Source organism: Panulirus ornatus, chromosome 33, assembly GCF_036320965.1.
Source record: "Panulirus ornatus isolate Po-2019 chromosome 33, ASM3632096v1, whole genome shotgun sequence".
NCBI lineage: Eukaryota > Metazoa > Arthropoda > Malacostraca > Decapoda > Palinuridae > Panulirus > Panulirus ornatus.
In genome coordinates, this window is record NC_092256.1 from 21899414 (window position 1) to 21926972 (window position 27559).

The window sequence follows — 27559 nt, forward strand, 5'->3', positions numbered from 1 at the left end:
TGACACGAGAAAGATATATGTATCACAATTACTGACGAAGGAATAACAAACATCAAGGAATCGCTGAGTTCCTTGAAAGCTGTTTGCGTTAACGACGTAGATGGTAAACACTAAGCTTAGTGAGGAGATGTTAGTAAAGCAGATCGATGAACAGGAAGGAATACCTCCGAGTCTGTTCGAGTACTATTATAATGTACCACATCGACGTTCCTTTACCCTTTGAGGACATCGGTACGTGGCAGATCATAGGTCAAACTGGTGCACCAAGTGGTTGTACAAGTCACACACGCAATGGTTGCACCGTTAAGCACCCAATGGCCGTTTAATTATGGACTCGATGATCGTACCGTCACGCACCTGACGGTCATACCGTTATGCTCAAGAGTTAAGGAATGGCACTTCTCTCATTACTTATATTTCTACTTTAAATCACATCAGAAACCAAAGACTCACCTGGGTAGTTGTGTGTCTGACGAAAACTTAAACCTGGAAGAAAATGTTACGTTGATAAGCATAAAAAAGAAGAAAATCCATTCATAAAAGCAATGGCATGATGCAGAAGGGAGAATAAAACAAGATCTCAGTGCATTAGATCTCTTTCTAATCACAGATCAACTTTGTTGCTGCCGTCAGCGCCTGAGAGCCGGCCAAGACTACCCTCTCCTCCCCTGGAGACACGCCAGAGGAACTCATTGCCTTCCTTTTTATACTAACAAGACTAATCCAGGAAGCCGTTCCACAGCCACGTTCTCACAATACATGAGCTGACAACAATGTAAAAAATAGACTTAGAAACTCATGCAGTACTCTTGGGCTCTCAACACAGCAATTTAAATGTAGAAACCTCACTAGTCTTGCGAAATCACGGCACAGCAAATTAGGTTTAGACAACCTTTACCGTCGCGAGTTACGATCTTCAGAACCCAGTACAGTACTCTCAGTTCATGACAAATGAAGGTAAGTAGCTCTACTTGTTTGAACTCACATCACCTTAGTATAGTCCGGTGACTTCACAACACAGCAAACTCCTCTGGTGCCGCAAAATTTAGGAGGCTAAGTTCCGTGGCAAAGTATGACAATACTTTCCAGGTAGGTGGAGCTAAACGTACCCTTAAAAAGTTAAAGTAACAGTCCCGTGGAAACATAGAATGTCATTCCTTTACTCAGCTCGTAAATGACTCTCTAAGCGGAAGAAGCTGATAATCTTCTGGATGAAGTGGTTAACAGTCTCCTAGCAAGTGTAGGTAAGATTCCTCTAACGCGTATAGATGATCGGCCCTAGCAGGTGTACAAATGCGAATCTCCAGGCAGGTGTAGGTGAGCGTTGTCTGGGCTAGCGGGACTCTCAGACTGGGACATGGCGGTATGCACGTCTCTGGTAGTCAGGTGGACCTTCCCCGCCATATCTCTCCTCGGAAAAATTCCTTCGCATCTCATGGGATGTCTAATTACGTCCGGGTACCCTTAGAAACCCTTGGGAGTTTTCAAAGTACCTTTAGGTATACTTAGGTACCTTCAGATACTCTTAATGCCTTCTAACACCCCTAGTTTCCCTCTATTACCATGGGGCCCGTCTGAAAAATTCAAGGTTCCTCAGGGGGATTCGGCTACAGGTCCAACTGACTGGCCAGAACAAACAATGGCAAATATTGAGAAAACATTGTGCGTTTGGAAGGTTTTGATACAAACTATCTTGGAGTAACTCCTGGAGCTGGGAAACCGTTCACACATATACGGATATAATTGACGATTTCTTCTCATATATATACATATATGAAGTGGTGGTTTCAGCAAGAGTTCTTCCTTCTATATTCGTGTGTTGTGGAGAGCTCGTGTCGCAGTCGTCTGCTTGAGGTAGACTCGGTGAGCAACGGGCTTTTACCTCCCTTACAGGGCACTCATAGGATTCTGAGCTCCTTTCTAAATCACTTTTCCAAAATTCGATTACTCTTATTAGTGTCGTGTTGGCGTCCTTTGTCAGGCATATAACATGTTCACAGCTGCAGTAATCAAACTAACTCTTTTTTGCTCAAAATCCTTCTCTCTTGGTTTCGTTGCGTTAGTTTATCAATTTCTGAGCCGTTGAAACTCAAAACCTCGCAAGTTTTCACCTCCTATTCTCACAACTAATTTGACTTCTGTGCCTTCCCGCACAATTTACCATATTCTAAATATAACTATTCATAGTCCACCATTTTCTTATATCACTTAACATCAAATACACACGTTCCATATTCCTTTACATGTAACAATTCCAAATTCACATAACCTGAGGGTTAATACTCACAAGAAAAGAACTTACAAAGTAGCCCTGACAACATCACAAAGTCTCACAGTGTAACTCACATAGATATGACGAATATATCGTTACAAAGACAATGCCTTCCTGAATTAGAAAGGTCACACAGTTGCCATCTCCCAAGTTTCTGTCGACGAGGTCATTGTAGTTCATTAAAGTAATCCCACAAAGTTTGTCGCATTCTGGGGCTGACTTGGGGGAACAAACTTCTCGTCTCTATAGCTCATTCCATCGACATCAAGGATCAGTCCATCCTCTGTCGTCTAGACTTCCTGACTGGCCTATTCTACAGACGCACACACCTTTTTCAACTCTATAATTTGTAGGCAAACATAATAAAAATGTAACAAGTCTGTGTAAAACGTAAATAGATTGCCGAGACTAACTTCTTCTAGAAAACACCACAAGTCAACAACATACAAAACAGCACGATGAACCAAGAGGCGAAACTCGCCCTATGTAACTGGTGACACTATAGGAGGCAGGAAGCGTCACTCGTGTGTCCGCAGCACCAACGTGAAGCGCCTCACACAGCACCATATACAATGAGGAACTATGCTTTCTAACAAAGAAAATTTAATGCTACAAACAGATCCTCGACGGAGACTGTCTGAAAAAAAAATCTTTGCCGTATGACAGGTTACTGACGCGACTGTACATAACAAAGTGTTGAGTCTTGAGCTGAACTCTTGTTTTGTGACTGTAGGAAAAAAATAATGGGTTATGTTTGTTTGTGCAAAATAAGCGTGTGCAGAAGCCAAAGTACTCCGTAGCTTTTACTGATTTAGCATTACCGTGCGTGTTTTATGTTCTTTGGGTTAGAATTCTTTATGATATAGAGTTTTAGTTTCTTATACGCAAATGTATTCCGCTGACGAGGAGTGAATTTCGTATCTGTGTGCGAATATCTCTCAATTTTCACATGGGAGAGGATCTTTTTCTAACAAGTGTTCCTTGCAGAGACATGACCTCGAGGTTCAAATGACCACGTTCCATCATATCACTAGTACATAATTGCTGCATCGGTCAGGAAAACATGGATGACACTGTTCATCACGAAACTTGGAATATAACCTTACAAAGAGGTCGATTGCTTGTTGGTTCTATAGGTATTGTGTTTCTGTCGATTCACACGGATGACGTAGTCGTAATGGGCGCATAAACTGCAAATAAAATCCTGTTCAGGAATTCACGTGGGTTACATTTCTCTGACGGGAATAGAGTGGCAGGGGATTGTGTTTCTGTTTCCAAAGTTACACATATAATGAGATCACCGTTTGTTTTTTGAAAAGATTTGTATATATATATATATATATATATATATATATATATATATATATATATATATATATATATATATATATATATATATATATGAATCATTAACACAGCAATATATCTAACATTTGGGTCATGGTCAGAAAGTTGAGCGGGTGTGACTTAGCAATAGTCTGTATGAGCAAAGTCGCTTTTGATTATTGTAAGCCAAGACAGGTGTGGCTACGAGTCGAGGTCAGACCAGGGTAAGGTCACTGAGAGACACAGTCAGCCTTGGTAAGGTCACCGAAAAAGGGTCTCTCCTAGGTTAACCTGAGTAAGGCCACCTACCCTATATGAATGGACTAGCAGTTAATGCCCTAGCTGTGACCTATATCGAGGTTGGCTGACTGCATGACGCCATGCACTGCGCTCAACGAGTCATAAAGCTTATGTTCTGAACCATTATTTATTGATACTAACAAGGATTCACACACGGGCAAAGTGGTGAGTTGGAAACGTCGTTATAAACTTCACTTTTTACATTTCAATATCATAGTCTTGGTACGTTTATATATTTTAGAGTAATCTTATTATGAAAAAGGTTTAATTCAGCACTCGGCAAAGGTTGAATCTTTTATACCGATATGGTGCGCATAATTCTTCGTCATCTAAGAAATTATATCAATTCAGATTATGTTCTTTATGTTTCCTTATTCGTCTGTGAGTCTATTCACGTTTCTTCTGAACCCTCTCACCATATGCTATGGAAGATGGTGGTACACAACGGTTTCGACAATAATCAGGACTGATTTTTGCTTTTAGGAAAGTAATATATATATATATATATATAGAAGGGCTCCACACCTGCGCCCCTTAAGCCTAAAGCATTTAATCCTTTTTCAGTGTTTCAAAAACGGGTTGGGAAATTCCTACACACAGTGAAAAAGGTTTTTCCTTTATACAGCTCTTGCCTCCTCCAACCACGGTCTCCCGTCAGACTTACTGTTAACAATGTCTTTGAAAATTTGAAGAAAATACTTATCATAACACTTTAACTGAAATGTCTTGAACTGAACGCACTGTAATCTATTTCTATCCATAAAGCTGCAATAGATTTAGATTTAGAAATTGTGAGTATGACGCGCAAGTCTCCCAGTCTTATATTTGATTTACATTCAAATTTCAGCTTCACTCCTGCACAGTTCAATATTTCAGTTTAGTCTAAAGGAACAAAGTTTGATTTTACTCATCGCAGGACCTATCATAAAGAAATGTTCAGATTCTCTTCTTACAGATTAATCATATTTCCTAGTATATAATCACATTTACCTAGCAAGTAATTAGACTTTTATCATATATCATTGTACGTAAACATGAGTTCCAATTAAGTAATCATACTTTCAGGTAAGCAACTATATCCATGTAATTACTATTACCAAAAATTATCTCTATTCATACGTAAGTAATTACTTTAGGTTAAGTAAATATACCTCCAGGCAAGTGAATATCCCTCCAAAAAAGTAATTATAACTAGCAGGCAAGTAATTTTGTCTCACAGTAACTAATTATACCTCTTCGAGCTGTAACTGTACCTCCCACGTCAGTAATTATATTGTCAGGTCAATTACTATACCCTCAGCAGTATGACCCCAGTGATGCCGTGACGTTTAACTTGACCCTTGCAAGGGCCAAGTCAAAGGTCACGCTCTCATACCTTAGTGTCGTCATACTCACGGGCTGTGCCTGAGGGTGGCCATGTCGTGTTCAAGGACCTTGGAATCGTGTTTACGAGGCTGAGAATAATTAGAAGTAAAAGCTGGTAAAAGCTTAAGCTTTTTTTTTTTACCAACCAGACGGTGGTTGAAGCCGAGACACTTCACAAGATGTAAGCTGAGACAGTTTTCTGAGGCGGTCTCAAATTCTTCCGTCTCTGAATAGCTTTCAAAAATGTTTTTTTTTTTACATTAAGTAATCTGGAGGTGACCTACTTCCCTAACTTGAACGTACATACGCACATACAAACATGGCACGTGTGATTATATATATATATATATATATATATATATATATATATATATATATATATATATATATATATATATATATATATATATATATATATATATATTCATTCTAAACAAAGTATACTTATTTACTTAATTGAATCATAGTCTCACAGCAATATGTGAATATCATTTCTTAAAGGGCTTAGAAGCATCACAAACGGACACACAAACGGATAAATACAATGTATAAATAAACATAAAGATAATACACTGCTTTCGTGATTTATGAATCATTACGTTATTCATTGACAAAAGGTCGTCTATATAAACATAAGTACAGCTGTCATTACACTAATGACAGCAACGCTACGTTTATCACACACAGCAACTCTTGAAGGTAATATATATGATACGCGACTCATGAAGGTAATTATATGATCCATTTTTACCGAGTTTAACTGCAAAATTTAGGACAGTACCTCTGGCCAGGGGAGGAGACTACTGGCACCCTTCATGACTCCAATGATAGACGTAAAGCCGGGGCAGAGGGCAACTCTGCACCTAAACCTCGGTACTTGGGTTCGAAGACGCACTTGGCTCCCGACGGCATCCGCTCGTAGGGCCTCCCTGAGCATAACCCAAATGTTAGAATAAAAAAAAGAAAAAAAAAATACGATGCTGTTCAGCGACTTCCGGACAGTGAGATTTATATAATCTTATACAGTTTGTGTCGGTCGGCTTCACTGGTTCCCCAAGTCATCATCATTCACCGTATATCGCCTCCCTCCACGGCCCCCGCAGCAACTCCCAGCTCCATGGCCCCCGTAGCAACTCCCAGCTCCACGGCCCCCGTCGCAACTCCCAACTCCACGGCCTCTTCGCAACTCTCTCAGCCAGAGCAACAGGACGCTTCTGTATTTCATTTGAATATTTACAGGGCGAAGCCATGCCGATAAACCAGTGTTTCCAGGGAATGTATATTTGTCTTTATTTTTCTCCACTCAATATTTTGATGGCGTCTGTCACAAATATAAATTTTTCCCGGTTTTTTTTCAAATTACTTTTTTTTTTTCGTAATAAATACTCTCTCTTCCCCCCTTTCCTCTCCGTATTCAGGATGTCGCTTCAACATGTAAATCAATTTCTTTCAATACATCGAATCTTTTTAGAATCTTTTTACTCCATTCCTTTTTTTCTTTTTCGAAAGACGTAAATCTGAAGCAGGATTCCATAACTCACGTAAACTTGAGTCGCTTTGAATCCTCTCTCCGTGAAAACGTTTTACTGAAATTTGTTTCCTTTAAGTTTTTTTTTTCTTCTTTTTAGTAAGTTGTTACTTCAGTGTCCTTTGAGCACGATAGTACGACTTTTGAGCACGACTGTGCGGCTTTTGAGCACGACGGTGCGATCCTTCGGCATGACGGTACGATTCTTGGGTACGATGGCCCGCGGGCATTCTATCACAATAATGAGTCGTACCGGAGTGTTCAAAAATCGATCTGTCATGCTCAAAGGTTGTACTGTCGTGCTCCAGGATCATAGTCGTGCTCAAGGATCGTAGGGTCGTACTCAAGGATCGTATAGTCGTGCTTAAGTATCCTGCAGTTGTGCTCAGGGATGGCAGAGTTGTGCTTAAGGATCGTAGCATCGTGCTCAAGTATCGTAGAGTTGTGCTCAAGGGGTGAGACAAACAGTCTTCAGGATTAGATTCGTTGGTGGATGACGGCGCACAGCAGACGACCCCATGAAAATACATTCATGTTGAGCTATCAGGTGTACATAGCTGTGCACGTACACCTGATGTATATATGTGACTGTTTATGCAAGTAAACAGCACATGTGACACGAGTGTTCATGCGTGTATAGTAAATGAATCTTGTTTATACAAGGTTTTTTTATATCCTTTAGAAAGACTTGTGGTCATTGGTTTACTGGACCATCTTTGGGGTCGGAGCTTGCTGTAGTCTGTCAAACTTCCTGGATTATGAACGATGGTATTCACTTGTATGGCTGGATGATGTCATGATCATAAACACAGGCTACTGTAGCTGTCAGTTTATCGACTTCTCATAGCCCATAGGAGAGAAATGTCCTTCTGGCGGCGGCGTCTGGGCGAGACGGGTACCAACCCACTATACTATGATCTCCGACTTCAATTTTAGGATCCGATAAAGATCATTCACTGACTCAGGACGCCGTCAACATTTTCCGATGCTTATTTAGGCATAGCATTACAAACGGGAGACTGAGGTGCTACGAGGTGTTGGCCTTGCGGAAAATAAAAATGGTGAACATCCTTAAATCTATACTTATCAATTTCGTCTCGTTCTTTAAACCATATTGAAGCGCTTTACTTCATTTTGAACCCCAAGCAGCTTGACCTGAGGAGCTGAAATTTTCTAAAACACATTGGAAGCGTGCATCGAACTCTTCATCTTTAGCTCTCTTGTTTCCTTGGGGAGGATAATACCATCGGAGCGAGCATATTGGAACTTTGTGCATCAGAGACTTCCTTTCAGGCTTCAGTTTTGCTGACCCCAAGAAACTCCCATGAATGTCTTCCTATCACTTTTGTCCCGGGAAACAACCGAATCCAAATCGCGTGCATCCAGCAGGAAATCAATCGCCCAGTGTTCCAATGTTTGATTGTAAGTGTTTGACGGCAAGTCCAAAGGTTCACTTGACAGTAGCTTTTAGGCATTTCTTTACAATATGGTCGAGATTTCTCGCGATGGTTTAAGACTCTCCTGAACAGTGGCTTGAGACTGCCCTGGGCTGAGTGCTTCGTGATTTCATAAAACGCTGGTCCATGTGTTCAGTCGTGAGTGGTTGTTACGCGGAAGCCAGACCCGTTAAAGAAGTTCCGCGTCGCTGTTCACAGCCAAGTGACGCAGTACAAGACCTGACCACAGGCAGAAAACGTGGCGCCAAAGGTGGCCACTCACCTAGGGAGGGAGGAGGGAGGACCTAAGCGACACCCAGAGGCTGTGAACGAGCTAACCATATAATCTATAAAATCCGCTTTGCCTCTCCACCTATCTCACCGTCCGTCACACTTTGATTTCTTTCTGGACGGCAATGGTTGATCCAAGGGAGGTTAAAATATTCACAGCAGGACAGAAATGTACACATCAAAGTCTTCACATCAGTTTTCAGTTCCCCTGAAACACAAGGAACTCCATAAACGTGCACTTGGCCATGGGTCAGTGTGGTTTCGACCGCGCGGATTTTGATTCTGCGATTTTAAATCTGTAAATGGGAAGTACCAAGAGAAAGATCGTAGAAAGCACCGGAAGCCCCACACGTCATGGCCCGGGTCGCCCCAAGAGGGAGACCAAATGGCCGACCAGTAACCAGAAAGACCATTATTTTGCGTGGCATGATCGTACATCAGTATTTTCCAATGATACTGTACAATTATTGTCCTTATTGTTTCGTTAAACGTTGATTCCACGTCTAAATTTCATAGGGTACATAATGTGTGTACATAAACCAATAGATGTTTACTTTTTCAGGGGGTTGCAACAAATCGTTCGTTCTGGTTGGTGTTGTTCTAAAAACAAATCACAGAAAGAGGGAGAGAGAGAGAATTCATATTAATATAACAAGTAAATTATACCACACACTGATGCAAGATTCTAAAACAGCCTCAAGTGGAACTGAGAATTAATTCTCACTTTATGACGGCGGTAGAAACCACCCTGATGATGTTACCTGTTTCGCCTTTAGAGTCCTCCTGAAACCTGGATCTGGTGTTCATATACTTCCTGAGCTCCAACACTGCTGGCTCTTACATCAACTTCCGGATGAATCTAATGGGGTCCTTCCTGACAGCGGCGGCGAAAGAGTGACTTCTAATTAGAGAAAAGACTAGTGATGGGACGACAAACATTTGTAAGGTCAATGACTGCTCTCTTCTGGATAGCTTTACCCCTACAATGGCGACGCAAAGATAGACCACGTTACCTCTTAAGTCTCGTGTAAGCTCCTGATGTACTCTTTTAGGGTGTGAAAATACACCCATGTGTTTATGTGTATGTATGTACGCATAGGAGTTTCATGTGTTAGGAAACTGACGAATTGGATATCAGCGTGTGTCTGAGCATCTGTTAAACTACTCAACTTTCAAAACGACTTTGCGTCTGTAAGCACATGTACGAGTGTGTGTGAGTATGAACATGTGTGCAGGCAGAGGACTCGACTTTAAACGACCACAGCGGACAACACAGAGGCTCCGCAGCAGCAGCAGCAGCAAGCGGCGGTCATAGCTGTGTCTCCATGTCATAGTGACAAGAGTGTCGAGGCAGTGCCAGGCGTGGGGTGGAGGGGATATCCCTCTCCGTGTGGGATCTCCTCATCGGTGAGGGCGACATCATCCCCAGGAGAGGGGCGGAAACCCTAAGGGCATCGTCGTAAGTTGGGGGAGCCTCTGTCGGAGTAGTCCTTAGCCGCCCCTGGAATGGGTCGGCGGGGACGCAGGGTACTAGTGGCGAAGGATGGTACAGGACGTAACCATTGTGTAGGGACGTCCTTGATGCCGCTGCTCCGCTAGACGATCCCGGCGCAAGTTCCGACCCGACGCTGGCCGAAGACGCCGTCGCCGGGAGACCTCCTCCTCCGTTCTGAATGTTGCCGTTGGCGTCGACGGATGGCGTAAGGATAGCGGCGGGCGTGGCTCCGACTTCCATAAGAAGGGCCTCGCTGTACGAGGGGATGAGGGTGCAGTTGTTGGCGATGGTCAGTTCGAGGTCGTGGCTGTCGGTGGTGGCCGAGCCTCGCGACGCCCGACCTCCGCTGACTGGCGTCGTGTAGTTAACCCCGAACAGCTTGGTCACCTGCCAACACAAAAGTGAATCAGTCTCTCTCTCTCTCTCTCTCTCTCTCTCTCTCTCTCTCTCTCTCTCTCTCTCTCTCTCTCTCTCTCTCTCTCTCTCTCTCTCTCTTACGCAAAACAAGGCTGTGGCCCGGAACCTTAGGTTTACGAGTCTTCTTCGACCTTCAGACGTTTCTGGGTTGAATTGCTAAGGACGGGCGAGTAGCCAAGGACGGTCGAGTGGCCAAAGACGGTCGAGTGGCCACGAACGGTCAAGTAGTAGAGGTATTCCTGACGCTCACTAGATCCTCCCCGTGTACGACATTTCTGTATTTCTTTTTTTGCAATATCAAAATGTTTAAATAACATAACTGAAGGTGTCCACGATATATAAGGTGGATTTAAACCTAGTGAGCTTATACCTAGTGTTTTACAGACTTCTACTTGTATATGTAGGAGACGTGTTGTTCCACGTACTGTCGACTAGTAGGTACCTATATATGTCGCGTCTGGTGATTTTGAGACTTGATGTATTGGGAATCTTATTTGTTTAACGGTCTTGTAGCCACATGCGTCATGTCCCTGCAACTTTATATGCTGTAAACCTGTGGTTTTATATGTGAAGAACTTTCGTCATTTTAAGTTTACTTTAACCAAAATATGTCTTGTGTCCAGAGTCAGGAGGAGAGAACAAAGGAAGGATGAGGGAGGGCAAGGAACAGACCCTGTGAGAGAGAGAGAGAGAGAGAGAGAGAGAGAGAGAGAGAGAGAGAGAGAGAGAGAGAGAGAGAGAGAGAGAGAGAGAGAGAGAGAGAGAGAGAATGTGACCTAGTGAGAGAGGGAGGGAGAGTGTGACCTTGTGAGAGAGTGACGGAGAATGTGACCTAATGAAAAAGTGAGAGTGAGTGAGTGTGACCTGATGAGAAAGAGAGGGAGAGTGAGTGTGACCTAATGAGAGAGCGAGAGAGAGTGTGACCTACTGAGAGAGGAGGGAGAGTGTGACCTAATGAGAGAGCGAGGAAGAGTGTGAACTAGTGACAGAGGAGGGAGAGTGTGACCTAGTGAGAGAGTGAGGGAGAGAGTGACAGTGAGAGAGTGAAGGAGACTGTGTGTGACCTAGTGAGAGAGTGAGAGAGAGTGAGTGTGACCTTGTAAGAGAGCGAGGGAGAGTGAGGGGCTACCAGGGTAGTGTACCATCGATCTTCACTCCCAGCCCAGGCTCACTGGCGCCCTGCAGGTGTTGCTCTGTCTGTCTGTCTGTCTGTCTCTCTGACCCTCGATACGCCTGTCTTTGTCTGCCTCTTTCCATGCGTCTGTGTACGTCTCCTCGATCGGGTCATCTGGTCGTCTCTCGTTTGACAAATACGTCCCCTGTGTGTACCTATCTGTGCTTGTTTTCTTCATTTAATATCTTTCGTTGACTATTAATGTTTGTCTGTCTAATTGTCTGCCTGTCTGTCTGACTTTGTTTGGGCTTCTGTTTTCCTCAAACACTTTCCTTCTGTCTGTTTTTGCTCGTTTTTGTCATCCTTTGTGTCTCTGTTTGTCTCCGTTTGTCCTTGTCTTCGTTTGTGTTTGTTTTTGTCCATCTACATACCTTTTCCCTGCAGAACGATGATGTTTGTTTCTTTCTCTCTATGTCAAGACTATTTTGCCTTTTTTTTTCTTTTTTCCATTTGTTTGTTGCTGAATAAATTTTTAATGTCGCGTGTTTGCATGGCTGCGTAATAAGCAGCTTCACTCGCTTTATACACGTTATTTACTTCTTTACGATAGATAAGTGTGTCTTCACGATGGATAAGTGTGTCTTTACGATAGATAAGTGTGTCTTTGAGAACTCTCTGTTGCTGAGCGTGTGTGAGTGCATCAATCCCTGTGGCGCGAAGGCTTGACCCGTATGACCTGACCCTTAAGGGTCAGAGCAAAGGCCAAGTTACCAAATCCAAGGGTCATACCTTCGTGTGCAAATGGGTTATGTGACTGGATAAATCTGTGTGACTCGGTACACTACCGACTGTTGGAGGCGCAAAATGTAAGTATCCCTGATGGTGGATGACCAGTAGATGTGGTTGGATGTATATAGCAATGGATGTCTCACGTAGAGTGGATCTACGTGGCGGTGGGGAGAAATAATTCGCTGTTAGTGGATATTACTTCAAGGGTGAAGGTGGAAAACCTATAGGGAGGTCTGTATACGTTGTTGATCTAGGGGGGCAGATCTTGTGTATGTGACTGTACGATCCTGGGAGAGAACGTTCAATACGCTACATACACGATTAGTGAACGTACCTGGTAAACGTAGGCCGTACCTGGTAATGTACGTAGGCAGTGTTGTACTCTATGACAAGGCGTAGGGGCCAGGATAACAGCAGGAGGGAAGCGGCCCAGAAGACACCGTGCCGACTGTACCAAGGCGGACGTTTCGTGTCCCGTCTTGCGATCACAAACTCCTTAAAGTTAACATTCGTGAGGTCGAGTCCCTCACGCATCTCCATGTAGTCATCCCGCCGCTCGTTCTCCTGGTGGGGCGAGGGAGGCAAGGTGAAGATGACACGTGATGCAAAGTGAGGAGGATAGCTCATGTGCCAAGGGGAGGAGGACAGCTCGTGAGACACTGTGAGGAAGAGAGCTCATGATACAAAGTGGGGAGAGCTCGTGAGGGAAGATGAAGAAGAGGGCTCGTGAGGCAAGATGAAGAGGAGGGCTCTGAGGCAAGATGAAGAGGAGGGCTCGTGAGGCAAGATGAAGAGGAGGGCTCGTGAGGCAAGATGAAGAGGAGGGCTCTGAGGCAAGATGAAGAGGAGGGCTCGTGAGGCAAGATGAAGAGGAGGGCTCGTGAGGCAAGATGAAGAGGAGGGCTCGTGAGACAAGATGAAGAGGAGGGCTCGTGAGGTAAAATCAATATTCCTTCTGATAGGCAGAGGTTGTCACCACTACTACTAGATGGAAGAACATCTTAGGAGACGCGAGGAAGTGTTCAGCATCGTGCACGCTCTCGGCGAGTGGCGAGGAAATATGAGGAAAATAGCGGACAGGTTCATCAACCTGGAAACTCATAAATGAGTTTGCTTATTGAACTTTGATATAATCAAATCCCTCTCTGGTTCCCTCAGAGATCCACACGTTAGTGAGAATCCATTACTCCTTTTAAATATGTGCGATACATAGGTGAAATTTTTACACTTATACTTTCTTCTTGTGTGTGCAATCAATCGATTTAAATGATAAAAGTGAAACCCAAATAGATTGAGGAAATCAGACTTAAGAATTACATACAAAATTTTTTGTAAATGTATTTTGGGCTTTAATTTGTAGGTTTTGTGTAAATAATACAAATGTTCCTTAGACGATAATGTGGAATGCAAGCGCATTTACCCTTTCGTTTTGGTATTTATGTCATGTCTTGGCTCTAAGTCACTTACGGAGACAAGTACAGTTTATTCTCCTCGCCTGTAATTACATTTGCATAATTACTCTCCACGGAATTCCACAAAGGAGTTATGTAATTAGACATTTCTACACGACACTCCAGCTGTTGCTATGACCAACCTTCTCTATATATGATGTTACTTTTCTCAGCATCTGTCTATATATATGTATATATATATATATACATATATATATATATATATATATATATATATATATATATATATATATATATATATATATATATATATATATATATATATATATAAATATATATAAGAAAAAAAAGTCAATAAAGAATTACTAAATTCATACCAAACCATCTTGATTTGTTTGACGAAAATTGGCAAAGAAAATACAGCAGGACTGTATCACACCCTAAAAACACATGAACAGGAGAGAGAGAGAGAGAGAGAGAGAGAGAGAGAGAGAGAGAGAGAGAGAGAGAGAGAGAGAGAGAGAGAGAGAGAGAGAGAGAGAGAGAGTCTACCAATCACGTTGAAACACTTACCACCGACCAATGACGTGAATGTGATATGACTGACTTCAAAAGCTGCTAAATATCAATTTGTTCAAAAGAAATCTAATGCATTTTGGGTCTGAGGATTATAATCTTCGTTCGATAGAAACAATGGTTGTCTATGTTCCAACACTTTAACACTGGGCAGATACAGGTCATAGAAGCATAACACCCTTGTTCATCTAGATAGAGGTGGATCTTGTTCATCTAGATAGAGAGGATCTATAGATATATATTTCTAAGTCAAATTCGAAGAAACTTTAGCGCACCTGATCACTGGAAAAAGTAGCGGGGAAACTATGAAAGATGATAAGATCTGCGCAGAACTTATCTGCAAGAACGCAGTGACCAAAAGGAGACACACGAAGATTTCTAATAAGATGAGGAAGGCATCTTGCAAGAGGCTGTCGACAGACGTGTGATGAGGAATGTGTGTGGTGGCAGCTTGAAGGGGATCTTCTGTATTCACTCTCTCTTCATTCGCTCTAGGCTGGAGTGCCCTCTCAGGTTTGCTCTTGTGGGTTCAAAAGCGATATAAGGAGGATCTTCTGACAATGTCTGTCGTTGCTATGGTCCGGAGTGCTCTCTCGGCGGCTCCTCTCGTCAGGTTCAGAGGATATAGACGCAGGATCTTCTGTCTTTTACCTGCACTCTCACTATTGATAGTAAAGAGGTGGAGTGTGCTCAGAGGGACCTACTCTAGGGATAAATAAAGGCCGGCTGAGGAGAAGGGGGGCAGAGGGTGGGGGATCCTAGCGGCTACGAAGGATAGGGGGGAGAGAGAGAGAGAGAGAGAGAGAGAGAGAGAGAGAGAGAGAGAGAGAGAGAGAGAGAGAGAGAGAGAGAGAGAGAGAGAGAGTAATCTACTAAACGCCGCTTGCTATTCATATTAAAATATACAGGGACTTTTTATCATAAATGAATATTTATCATAAATCTATGTTGAACATAAAAAACTCTCTGGTGAGTATGATGGCCAAGGCCGTTGAACCTGACCCTTAAGCGTAAGGTTAAAGGTTCCCCCATCATACACCGAGGGTTCCTACCGTCGTGCTCAAAGGTCGTTCCCCTGTGCTCAGAGGGTTGATTACACTATATCATCGTGTCAGTTGCGAGAGCCAGTCACGCCAACACGGCTGGGTGTAGCAGTTAACAATACAGATGAATTATTCATTGTATCTCTCTGGTGACATTCAGTTGGACTTTTATCAGAGTTTGTTCTTTTCATCTTTACTCTCCGTTTAGTTACCTGGAATGGGTTTTACACGAGCGGTTCCTTGAAATCATCTACGTTGTCTTAAAGTGCTTAACCCCTTCAACACGAAGGTGCGACCCAGAGATACGATGGCATAACCCTTTGACCTGACCCGGGAGTTTTAGGTGAAAAGAACAGACCCTCACACCTATATGATCTTGTCGTCGTGCTCAAAAAGGTTAGGACGATCAAGGTTGAAACACCACGACTTTATTATGATCTCTGTCAACAAGAACAAATGCTGAAGAATTTTGTTATAAAACTAACCGAACAAACAATGTATCAACAAATGAAATTCCCTGAAAACTACAAGAGTAAAACACATCATCAGCAAAGTCTATAATTGACAAACATTCAAACAAAACTGCTGGGTAACTGGTTGATCACCACAAGATATCTGATGATGAACAATATTGTACACAACACAAGAACTTCATCACTTCCATTTACGGTCTCTTTCCTTCAATATATCACTAGCTGCAACAGCAGCAGCACAGAATGACGTGGTAAAACTTGTTCTGCCGCTAACAAGGTGGTTGGTGAGGAATACAGCCGTGAGTGCTCATTAACGGAGTCTCGTGGCCTTGCATGGCCTCGTTACGAGCAAGGGAGGTGGAGGAACAGCCGCAGTGGGAGACCAAATTTGATGCACCGAAAACCAGCAAATTGATCTCACGGGAATTAAGCCAGTTTCAGGTTTCTAGTTCTCTCTCCTTCCCCACCTCTCTCTCTCTCTCTCTCTCTCTCTCTCTCTCTCTCTCTCTCTCTCTCTCTCTCTCTCTCTCTCTCTCTCTCTCTCTCTCTCTCTCCCCAAAACACAAAAAGTCATACACACTCATAGATACATTTAAATTCGCAATATATATATATATATATGTATACATATATACATATATATATATATATATATATATATATATATATATATATATATATATATATATATATATATATATATATATATATATATATATATATATATTTATATAAACTGGTTAAGATGCTTCTCAAGACAATAGATTACATTGTACACTGTAATATCTTAAGTAATTTGTCGTTGTTTAAATACCAAGTCACATTGTACTCCAATAAATTGTCTTAATGATAAGCTTACAATATTCGGGCTGGACACCAATGATAATGTGCCTGCGTATGATGACTGATCTTAATCTACAAGTCGAGCATACATAACTTTGCTAAATTAATCTACACGTTTCACGACCTCTATCGAGCATAAACCGCTGTGAGTGGCTTAACCCAGCACTGCTTCTTCCTCAAGAATATGACAATACTTTCCTTATAAACTGGTGATTCGTATACATCTCTGAAATCATTTTTACTGGTCGTTCCAGATGAACCATAACTGATGCCTCCTACTCGTTGTTAATGTTAGAATAGAGGATAATTAATGAAGCTATTCATCAATCATTTGTAGTCAGATAAACTCGCGTGGGAGGCACACGTTTGGCAGTGATGTTCCCACGCAGTCAACCGTGCCATAGTTTGGTGAAACAACAAAACAGCGAAGTGTATAACAACAGCCTCCCGGATGTAGCAGACTAAGGGAAGGCAAAAAGACTTAAATGACTTTCACTCAACCCCGGGAAAGATGATATTCTACTTGGGAAAGATGTAGGATTTAATAGCCAGCTGCCCTATAGACTCTATCGCGTAGTGCGCTTCAGAATACAGCGATATGTATACAACTCACCTTCTCTCTCATGAAGATTAAATTACCCGTATCTTTACCTTGCATACACTAGATAGATATATCTATCCTCTATTATCTTTCCTCTTGTCCTCAGACACTTTTATTTCACCATATTCTTTTCCGTCTTAGTTCCCCTTCTTATTCACTGGAGGATTTAGAGCAGGAAATTACGTTTTAATTAATTTCTTAATTAGTCGCGACCTGGTGATCAAGCGCAGCAAATTTTTTTTTTTAAGGTATAGGGATAAGAGGAGAGGTAATAACCTCTTCCTCAGTTAATTTCTAAATCTGAAGAGAAAAAAGTTTTTGGTCCGAAAAAGATGAAAATTCAATGTAATATCTTATTTTGGCATTTTGATTTACATTTAAAATTCCATGATTGGCACCAGGCAGGCGTCGTGCTGAATGAAAATCTGCAGCTTTAAGGTTGAACGTTTGCTTAATAGTCCTGTTATTAACCCTTGTAGCTAGCTACTGTGACATGTAATTAAGAATTAGTTTCTTTATTAATTAGTGACTTACTGTTAATCCAGAGTATCATATTCTATGATATTAAGAGAACCAAACGAGGAAAACTTCTTCACCAAGTTAACTCTTTTTTTTTCAAATCTGAAATTTCATTTCAGATTCTTGGTCCAAAACAAACTATGGGATATCATGATTTACTTTTTGTTTTGTTATTTTCTCTTTTGTTTGTTTTTAACTAAGGTTTTGTTTGAAATTTCATCATTATGAATAAAGCATCTGAAGTATAAAGACTGAAATTAATTTCTTTAGTCGTGGAGTAAATAGGAATGGTGAATAATGTGTTGATTGATTTCTTTTTTAAATCATATTAATCCTTGATATTCTCTTATCAGGAAACTGGTTAAAATTGAAGTTAATCTCTTCATTACGTTAGTTTTGAGAGGGGAAAATGCGTTCTGGACTTTTTTTCGTAATCAGAATATCAAAATATGACGGATTAAAAGTCGAAGTTCTAATAATCAGTCGTCATGATAAACCATGTATCAATAAAGTAGGAGTAATTTGCGAGCGTCAATTAGTATCTTAATTCCTCGGGACTTGTAGTGCATGCGCACTCCTTCCTGATGAAACTGTGTCTCGACTGACAGTAAATTTTCGATGGTCACTCAAGCAGCTCGTCAGTTCCATCTGTGGCTGACTGTGATCCTGTTATGTACGTCAACAGCATTGATCACACGTGCAATGACAGCGCGGGTGTCGATGACCATCAGTGACCCTGGAGGTCAACAGACCTAAGGAAGAAACAACCAAACCAGCCAATCAATCTTTATCTTAAATGTGTATGTCAATAATTTCTTGGAAGGTCTGGGAGAATAATTCAATTATTGCTGTTGTCTAATGTATACTTGTAAATGATTTCTTGTTCTACCCAGCTACCCTGATTACTGCTGTGGTCAACTGGGGTCGCGTCATATTCCTGTTAACTACTGAGCCACAGTTATCACTGATACATGTATTAACAAAGTCTACATTAACTTTCCTCACAAAATGAAAGGATCATACCAGCAGATTTGATATATAATCAGTTGTACAAATCTCTCGATTAGAAGCTTCTTATTTGCGTGGATTTCGAAAACATCTCGGAAGTGCGTGTAAGACTGTATTGCGTTACGTAACAGTGTGTTAATGAAGACTCGTGAATCATACGACACCATGGACTAAATCTGAGCCTTAGTTTATGTGTGATTCTGTCTGAGCGCCACTGCGACGATGGAACCTAGCTCAGTGATCACAATCTTATATCCGTAGAAAGACAAACATATATACATACACTACTAATAGGATTCGAACCCTGGGAGCAGCGTACGGTTATGTCTGTCTTTCAACGTCCCTGTGGCCGAGGTACCGGACGCAACTCCAAAGGTTCGAATCCGACCCTTGGTATACATATAATTTCAATCATGCCTGCCTTTTTTTATGGTGATATAATGGATAGTATGTGATCACAAAATGACAGAGTGTGGTTGACCTGGGCTCATTAAGCCAACGTAAATAGACTTAAAATTTCCTAAAGGTTCATTAATATTAATTAGTACGGATCATGACCCCGTCTGTTTGCGATATTCTCATATTACTTCACCAATGAACTTGATATTGGAATGAATCACTTTTCTTGCTTGTGTATGGATGCCTGGTGATGGATACCTTCAATTCGTAAGCAATAACAACTAGGATTTTACTCTGGTCACTAGACATACACACTAAATTTTGCTTCATGACGGCAGTCATCAATATTCATCAAAACTTTGAACACTGAGCACGACGGTGTGACCCTTAGGGTCTGGCTAAAGGTCATGTCATCATGCATAAAGACGAGTCGTACTCAAGAGGTTGAATCTCTTCGAAGGGTTTCAGGATGCTGCTAAAATTGACGAAATTCATCACCTGACTTCAAAGCACAATCGGGAACAATGTTTATTTGTCCCGTTTTTACATATGTAATATACTGTTTGAAAACAAAGTCATCAGTGTCGAAATGTTAGCTCTGAATATCAGGGAAACAGGCCACTATGAGAAGAGACGAGGTCAGTCATATATGCATAAAGATGACAGAACCACAAAACAGGACACAGGACATTTGCATATCTTAGAGAACCAACCTGAAAGAACCGAGCTCTCTGTTCCTCGAACTCGTTAGCTGTCTCCAAGTTGGCGAAGGCAAAGCCCTTGGAGACTCTGGAAGACAAAAAAATCTTTATATATACAAATCTTTGAAGAAACGGCAAGCAAAGGTACTCAAGAGAACCATCGATATAAATACTTGATATACTGCCTTGGAAGATCAACAAGTGTTTGCACAAACTTTTATAGAGAATCTGGAAAGTAAGCAAATGTTCATCTATAAGCTTGGAGACTGTAGGATAAGCGAGTGTTTGCTCAAACCAGTGAAGAATCTGGAAAACACACAATTGTTGATGCAAACCTTTGTCGAATCTGCGAGACAAATATATACAAACTGTTGGTGTGAGTGTGTGTGTGTGTGTGTGTGTGAGAGAGAGAGAGAGAGAGAGAGAGAGAGAGAGAGAGAGAGAGAGAGAGAGAGAGAGAGAGAGAGAGAGAGAGAGAGAGAGAGAGACAGACAGACAGACAGACAGACAGACAGACAGACAGACAGACACACAGAGAAGAGGAGAGGAGAGGAAAGAAAAGAGAAGAGAAGAGAAGAGAAGAGAAGAGAAGAGAAGAGAAGAGAAGAGAAGAGAAGAGAAGAGAAAAGAAGAGAAGAGAAGAGAAGAGAAGAGAAGAGAAGAGAAGAGAAGAGAAGAGAAAATCATATAAAAAACAAGACAAAGAACACTTTAAGAATCTAGAAAACAGCAAGTCAAATTTAAGAGTAAATAACCTACACAGACAGGTGTTATACAGGAACACAAGTAGAGTCTGAAAGATGAAAAGGTCATGTCTCGAGCCTTCAAAGCATTTCGACCAAGTCAATATAAACATGACATTCAGTGATGAAATCTAAAAATCTTGAGAATAATTTTGCTTAATGGTAAACCGTTTTTTGAAGTTAGGTAACGATGCTGGGGGGAAAAATGAGAAGGGGGTTCTTCACTGACTGTTGGAAATATATATAATCAGATATACTGTGCTGAAGTGTGCAAAAACGAGTTTTCTTTCCAACGCTGTACGACAAATAAAAGAGAATCAAATATGTTCCCTGCCAAAAACAAAATGAAACTTATACAACAAAATATCAGAGAATATTACGGTAGCGATTCAGTCTGATTCAGACGGCGAGAGAAAAATGCACTACATGACCAAAGACTTAACTAGATATTCACCGTCGTCACCCAGTTGATTCATAACTTGATTATGTAAATATTTTCCATTACTGCATCCAAGGATTTGATTAGTTTCAAGTTGCGGCAGGAATATTGTCGAGTTTTACATTTATCACTGGGTTCAAACGTGTGTGCGTGTGTGTGTGTGTGTGTGTGTGTGTGTGTGTGGAGAGAGAGAAAGAGGGGGGGGGGTCAAACGCACCTGATCTTGGTACAGGAGTACCTGGAGAGGTTGACCAGCTTCTTGGAGATGTCCTTGACGCCGCAGTTGGAGAAAAGGAAGCAGGTACCAGCCGCGTGGGAGTTGACCCTCTCATAGTACACCTGGGGACAAGCAGAGGGCAGGGATGAGTGCCTCCAGGAATAGCTAGACGCTCGTATGACACACACACACACACACACACACACACACACACACACACACACACACACACACACACATACGTAAAAATAACAATGCAAGAAAGTAAACACAGTAAATAATGTGTAATAAGGTGAGAGGTGAAAAAGAGTGGGCGAGTCATGAAAATGGTTGGACGTGAGGAGAAACATGAGGTGAGGATGAGTAAAGTCTTCACTTAAAGCGCTAAAAACGCATTAGCAAGGATGAGATATATATGTATGAGGGGTGAGGTGCGTACGTTGACGGGTGAGGAACCCATAAGGGTGTGAGGTATCTATGTGAGGAGTTGGGGTACCTATGTAAGAGGTGAAAAATTTATGTGAGGGATAATGGTTCTATGTAAGGGGGGATGAATCTATGTAAGGGTGATGAGAATGTGTCTCACTCTGGGGTAAAAATAAAAAAAAAAAAACTCAGAGAGAGGCAAGATATCCTCCCTAGAGAGAAGGGGTGATCATGGATGAGGGATGTATGTGCCTCACCGGAGATGCCTCGGTATAAGGTCGAGGAGGAGGACCTCAACACATACGTACCTGCGTGCTGGTGTAGGCGTCGCCGTTGCGGTACCTGGTGATGTGGCGCGAGCGGCGGACGTAGTGGTAGCAGAGAGCCTTCCACCAGATGACGGGCTGAGCCGAGCGCATGGACTCCACCATAGCCGCCACGTGGGAGGCGGGCGTGGTGTGCGTCAGCTGGAGGGAGAGGGGAGAGTAAGCGTGAGACGGGGAGAGAGAGAGAGAGAGAGAGAGAGAGAGAGAGAGAGAGAGAGAGAGAGAGAGAGAGATTCCTTAATCACCGCTGAAAGATGACGAATCAATAATGCTATATCAGGTAACAGCTGCTCTGCAGGGTAGAGGTGCTGTGACGTACACGGTCAGGCGGTAAGGGTCGTTACAAAGCGAAATATATGTGTACAGGAATTCTCTCATGTACGTCAGTAGATGTGGACGAAAATATAAAAAAAACTACGCAATACGGTCTAACTCGGTCAAGTTTAAGTGGAATTATCAAGCTATACTGAAAAGTAATAACTGTTGGTAGGTATATTAAGATATTCTGGAAGACAAAAATTATTTCAAGGTAAATAAGCAGGAAATTCGACCCCTTGGAAGAAGCTATATCTACCACGTTCGTTTCCCTGATTCACTGATGATAATATCCTACAAAGCCAACAGTTTGATCTGTCAGTTGGATTATACCAATGTCAACTTACAGTAGAATAACGGGTGTTTCTTATCTTAGTTATCTTGTCGATACTTGTTGAAGATTTTAGCTAATAACCACACCCATGATCAAGACGTCAGCCGACAACAGCTCTGTCACCTAAGACGTAGGCAGTAAGAAGCAGAGCACTGACTATTCCCTCGAATGGCGCCTCAGGGTTATCATACAGCCAAACAGTCCAAGGGTTTGACGTCAAGAAGGTACGGTAATGGAACTTATCAAACCATCGTTCCAGTATGATGTCGGAGGCAGTAAATGAAGTAAATCGTCCGATCATCATAATATTGAGCATTAAGTATTATCAAACTACTTCAGCAATACCCAAGCACTGATGATAATTAGCCAGACATCACGTGGCGTCTTCTTAGATACCCAGGACTACGAAGCAGTTAGCTGGAATCATTCAGCCCTGTACTTCTGTATCGGTAGAGCCACTTGATCAGACTCCAGATGCCCTGGTCTCATCTCTACTGAGGATCTTCCACTCGAACGAGCAACACCTGGGACACATTAGTAGGTGTCCTGTGAGATCGCCTTCACGACTCTTATCATTAATCCTCGGTGAGGCATCAAATGAGAGAGATCCCATAACACCACATCTTCGCAAGAAGTCAGCTTACGAAGTTCACTGGCAACAGGCCTTTGAAAGCTTTATCACAGAGTGTGTGGGACGTCTCCATCTGGTAGTTAGGAAATAACATATGAACTCTACCTAGGTACGTATAAGTAATCTACCAGATTCTCACCACTGCTTCGACCCGACGGCCTCTTACCTGGATCCTGGTGGGACAGTGGAAGCACTCCACCAGGTAGACCAAGTACAACATGGCCAAGAAGGCCACGGGGATGTAGAGGTAGCCGTCTTCACAAGGGCTAAGGTGCCTTGTCATAGTGATGGGGAACGTATCGAAGTTCACGATCACCTTCGTCACCTGCAGTGATTACCAGCATCGTTAAAAGAGACTACAACATTGGAAACATTCCATGCAGACATATACACACTATCTATCTATATATCTATCTATCTATCTATCTATCTATCTATATATATATATATATATATATATATATATATATATATATATATATATATATATATATATATATATATATATATATATACACGAGTTGAATAGTAGTTTCTCACGCCTAATGCAAGCTTCATATGTTCCATAAATATCCTTTGCACCAGCATAAGTATTATAAATTCTTCATAATCTTCAATGTGCCAACACAAATGTTCCACTGTTGCCTTTGTTGCGGGGAAATGATACATAATACAGGCTGCTTCTGGTTGGTCACGCAAGGACGTGAGAATATTAGTTCATATATCTTTTATATCATAGAAAGTTAGTATTATTCATTTATCATACATGGCAAGTATAATATATCGTGTATGATATTTAGTTACTCACAGCACAACCTTCATTATGTATGAGTTAGATATACCTTATGAAAAGTATATTGAAAGAGATGTATACATCGTGTGTATATTACATGTCATACATTACACACTATATATGTATTATCCTCCCACATCCAAAGACAAGGGCTACAAAAATTTCCATCCATTTCCTTCCCCTGAAGTAAAAGTCGGGTTTTTATCAACAGAAGGAGGAGGAGGAGGAGAAGGTAGTGATAATGACATGAATAAGTGATTTGTTGGCCATTGCCCTCCCTGAGTTAGGACTCAGTTATTGAGTCAGGAGAGAGGGGAAGATATGGGAACTCTTCATTCTACCATGATTTCATGGTTAACCGAGCAAGGAAGCGATGTCACGAGGGATGGAGGAAATATTGCAAATGGAAATGACCCCAGTTCAGATTTAGCTCCCAGAACTCTCTCTCTCTCTCTCTCTCTCTCTCTCTCTCTCTCTCTCTCTCTCTCTCTCTCTCTCTCTCTCTCTCTCTCTCTCTCTCTCTCCTGATCAATTCTCTTTATATCTATATTTCTATGTATACTGTACAGACCCTTGGCCCATATCAGCGTCCCTGTTCTATACGATGTTCGACATGGTATTGGCAGTTATATGCCCTAATCATGGTCATCTCAGATCCGGACTGGCATACTTATTCATAATTCATCTATAATTGCCCCAGGACACTTTCTGCTGAGATAAGGGATTGGCGTTTCCTGGGTGCATATGATACATAGGCTTCCTGCAGCGCAAGGCTACGCTACTTCCAGTAACAGGGAAATGACGGATTCCTTTGCAGTGAGATCTTCCTTGACGGAATTATACTCGATTTCTTTATATCGTCAATTGACGACGATACAACCTCACCAAAGATGACTTTCCAGTTCGATGTAACCTTGGTGAATACACACACACACACACACACACACACACACACACCTGCTTTTACACCTGCTTTTGGCACAATATTCTACACAATCAATTTCGTAAGCGATTCACAAGGTAATACACTTTTAGAGCAGCCTGGCACACATCATCAACCTCAGACAGAAGACGTACATCCAACTCATACAGTAACAACACGTCCTTTGACACGAACAACTTCACGGCGACAACATCTGACAGTCTACAGTCAGCGACATGTTTCCCTGACGAACATATCCGACACCTCCCACTTGTCACCATCTACCATATGCTCTAGCTAGTGCTTACCCTACCTTCACAGGGGAGTACAGTACCTGCGTGAGTCTGCACCAGGTGATGGCAGCCAGGCATGAGACAATGAGTAAGGTGAGTATGAAGCACTTCCAGTTGGCTCCGTGGCGAAGTGTCTCACATATCGTCTGGCGTTCTGGTTGTTGCTGTGGGCATACGACAGGACAAGGGTTAGCTGAACACCTTCCAGGAGGTACTGCTGGAAATAATTCTGGTGTTCCGATGATGGCGCACGCAGCGTGTCATCCAGAAAATTTCGTTCCTTCTTATGGAAAACCAGAATGTGTGTGTTTGTATATATATATATATATATATATATATATATATATATATATATATATATATATATATATATATATATTTCACCCTCATGCTTTAGTTGTATATCAGACTTATCAGTAGAGTTCCTCAACATACACTTACTGCGCCTTAAACACAAGGAAAGTATACCTTAAGAATATATCTCGATCGCAATATATATAACAGCCTAAGATAATTCGACTGTATATCATATATCAACGTACTTTGACACTGTTTTACGCACCAGTTCAACATACTCCAACCTTTTCTTATACACAAGGTCAACACACTTTGACCCTACATCATCAACCAGGTCAACATACCTCAAACTTGTCTTTAGATACCAAATGAGCATATTTTGATATCAAAATTCTTCCTTTACTAATTGCCTTTTCTTGATATTAGCAACTGATGCTTTGGATTTCATCACACCAAGACTGTGGCAATATATGGCAATATCTGTCCAATAAATCCATAACAAAGCATTGTATAAATCCAATAACCACTAAAGCAGACATGTCTTTTCAATACCCAAAAGTAATGATGCAGGAGAGAGAAATTACAGCCCCACACCCGTCCCTCTTAAACACCTTTCACACCACGCAGGAAATACGTGGGTCGTATCAATCTCCTACCGTCACATAGCATGAAATACATATGTGCTAAAAACAAGTCTGGAAATCAGGTGGGTGATTATCAAAGGCAAGTTTGTGTAAATATGCAAAAAGCTATAAATTCTCGCAGATTAAAAGTCCAAAATCCATTAAGCCTTCTTTTGGTTAAAATTCGAAGGGTTTGATTGAATCTAATCTAACACGTAACGCTTGATACTGATCTCTGTAAAGATTATTCCTTTTTCTCTCTTTTGACTTGTTTATGCATATCATTCCAGTTCCCGAGAAGGACGGATGGTGGTAAAGCAACTTTAACCCTTTGAGCACGATGACATAAAGTTAACCCCTTGAGCAAGATGACTCAACCCTTTGGGCATATGTTGACCCACTGAGTACAACGACTTTGACCATAACAAGTTATCCCCTTGAGTACGAACGACTTAACGATTAGGGCGACGAGAAATGAACTTCCTGAGTACAAAATCTTTCGTTAGGCTGATGAGGTCTGAGGGTTAGTCTCTCAATTTGTTGTATTATATCATCGTTACACTCGCATCAAAGACTTGCGTATTTACTTTCAGATCTAAATATAAAACCATTATTTTCTATGACCCATAAATATGTCATTTCATCTAAACTCCCCCTTTGAAAATACTGTAATTAACTTAACGCTTTGTGAGGTACAAAGGAATCACGAGTTACGGTATCCTAGATTCCTGATAACAACGATTTCATCAAAGTAATCATCGCACTCAGGAGCAGCAGCACGGTCCAGCAGACAAAGCTTCACCTCACACCTGGAAATAACCGCTCCCGGGCATCACAGCTGGAGAAAATGCTGAAATAATCGTCCCCCAACATCGTGTGCATTCTGGAAAACATTTTCGTCGCAGTGATGAAAGTGTTCTCACTGATATAATTCCTTTTTTATATATGGGAATAAATGTAGTCGCGACAAAGAATTCCTTTCTTTTTCCTATATTACTTCCTGTGTCGTGGATCAGCCATGCATGCAGATTACCTCTCCAGGAAAGTCCCATTCTTCTTATTTATTTAATTTAGTCTTCACATTCTTCGCTTTGGTTATTCTGTAACTTAGCTCTTGCCTTCGTAGTTCTCTCTCTCTCTCTCTCTCTCTCTCTCTCTCTCTCTCTCTCTCTCTCTCTCTCTCTCTCTCTCTCTCTCTCTCTCTATCTATCTATCTATCTATCTATCTATCTCTCCCCTCATCACTTCTATTCGCTATATCTGAAAATATACACTATATCTCATCTAGGTCA

At 41.6% G+C, this 27559-nt stretch overlaps 1 protein-coding gene across 2 annotated transcripts in view; it reads right to left on the minus strand.

Annotated features, from left to right (window-relative positions):
* Nucleotides 1-580: 580 nt before the first annotated feature.
* LOC139759583 (transmembrane protein 151B-like) overlaps nt 581-27559 on the minus strand; it is a 189747-nt gene continuing 162768 nt past the window's right edge. For both annotated transcript variants that reach the window (XM_071681869.1, XM_071681870.1), the window contains 7 exons: nt 25389-25511; nt 23506-23664; nt 22042-22200; nt 21308-21429; nt 19921-19996; nt 12688-12897; nt 581-10400 (listed from right to left, as the gene is read on the minus strand). In XM_071681869.1, the coding sequence (XP_071537970.1) occupies nt 9828-10400; nt 12688-12897; nt 19921-19996; nt 21308-21429; nt 22042-22200; nt 23506-23664; nt 25389-25511 (1422 nt within the window). In that variant the 3' untranslated portion in view covers nt 581-9827. The remainder of the gene's footprint in view (nt 10401-12687; nt 12898-19920; nt 19997-21307; nt 21430-22041; nt 22201-23505; nt 23665-25388; nt 25512-27559) is intronic.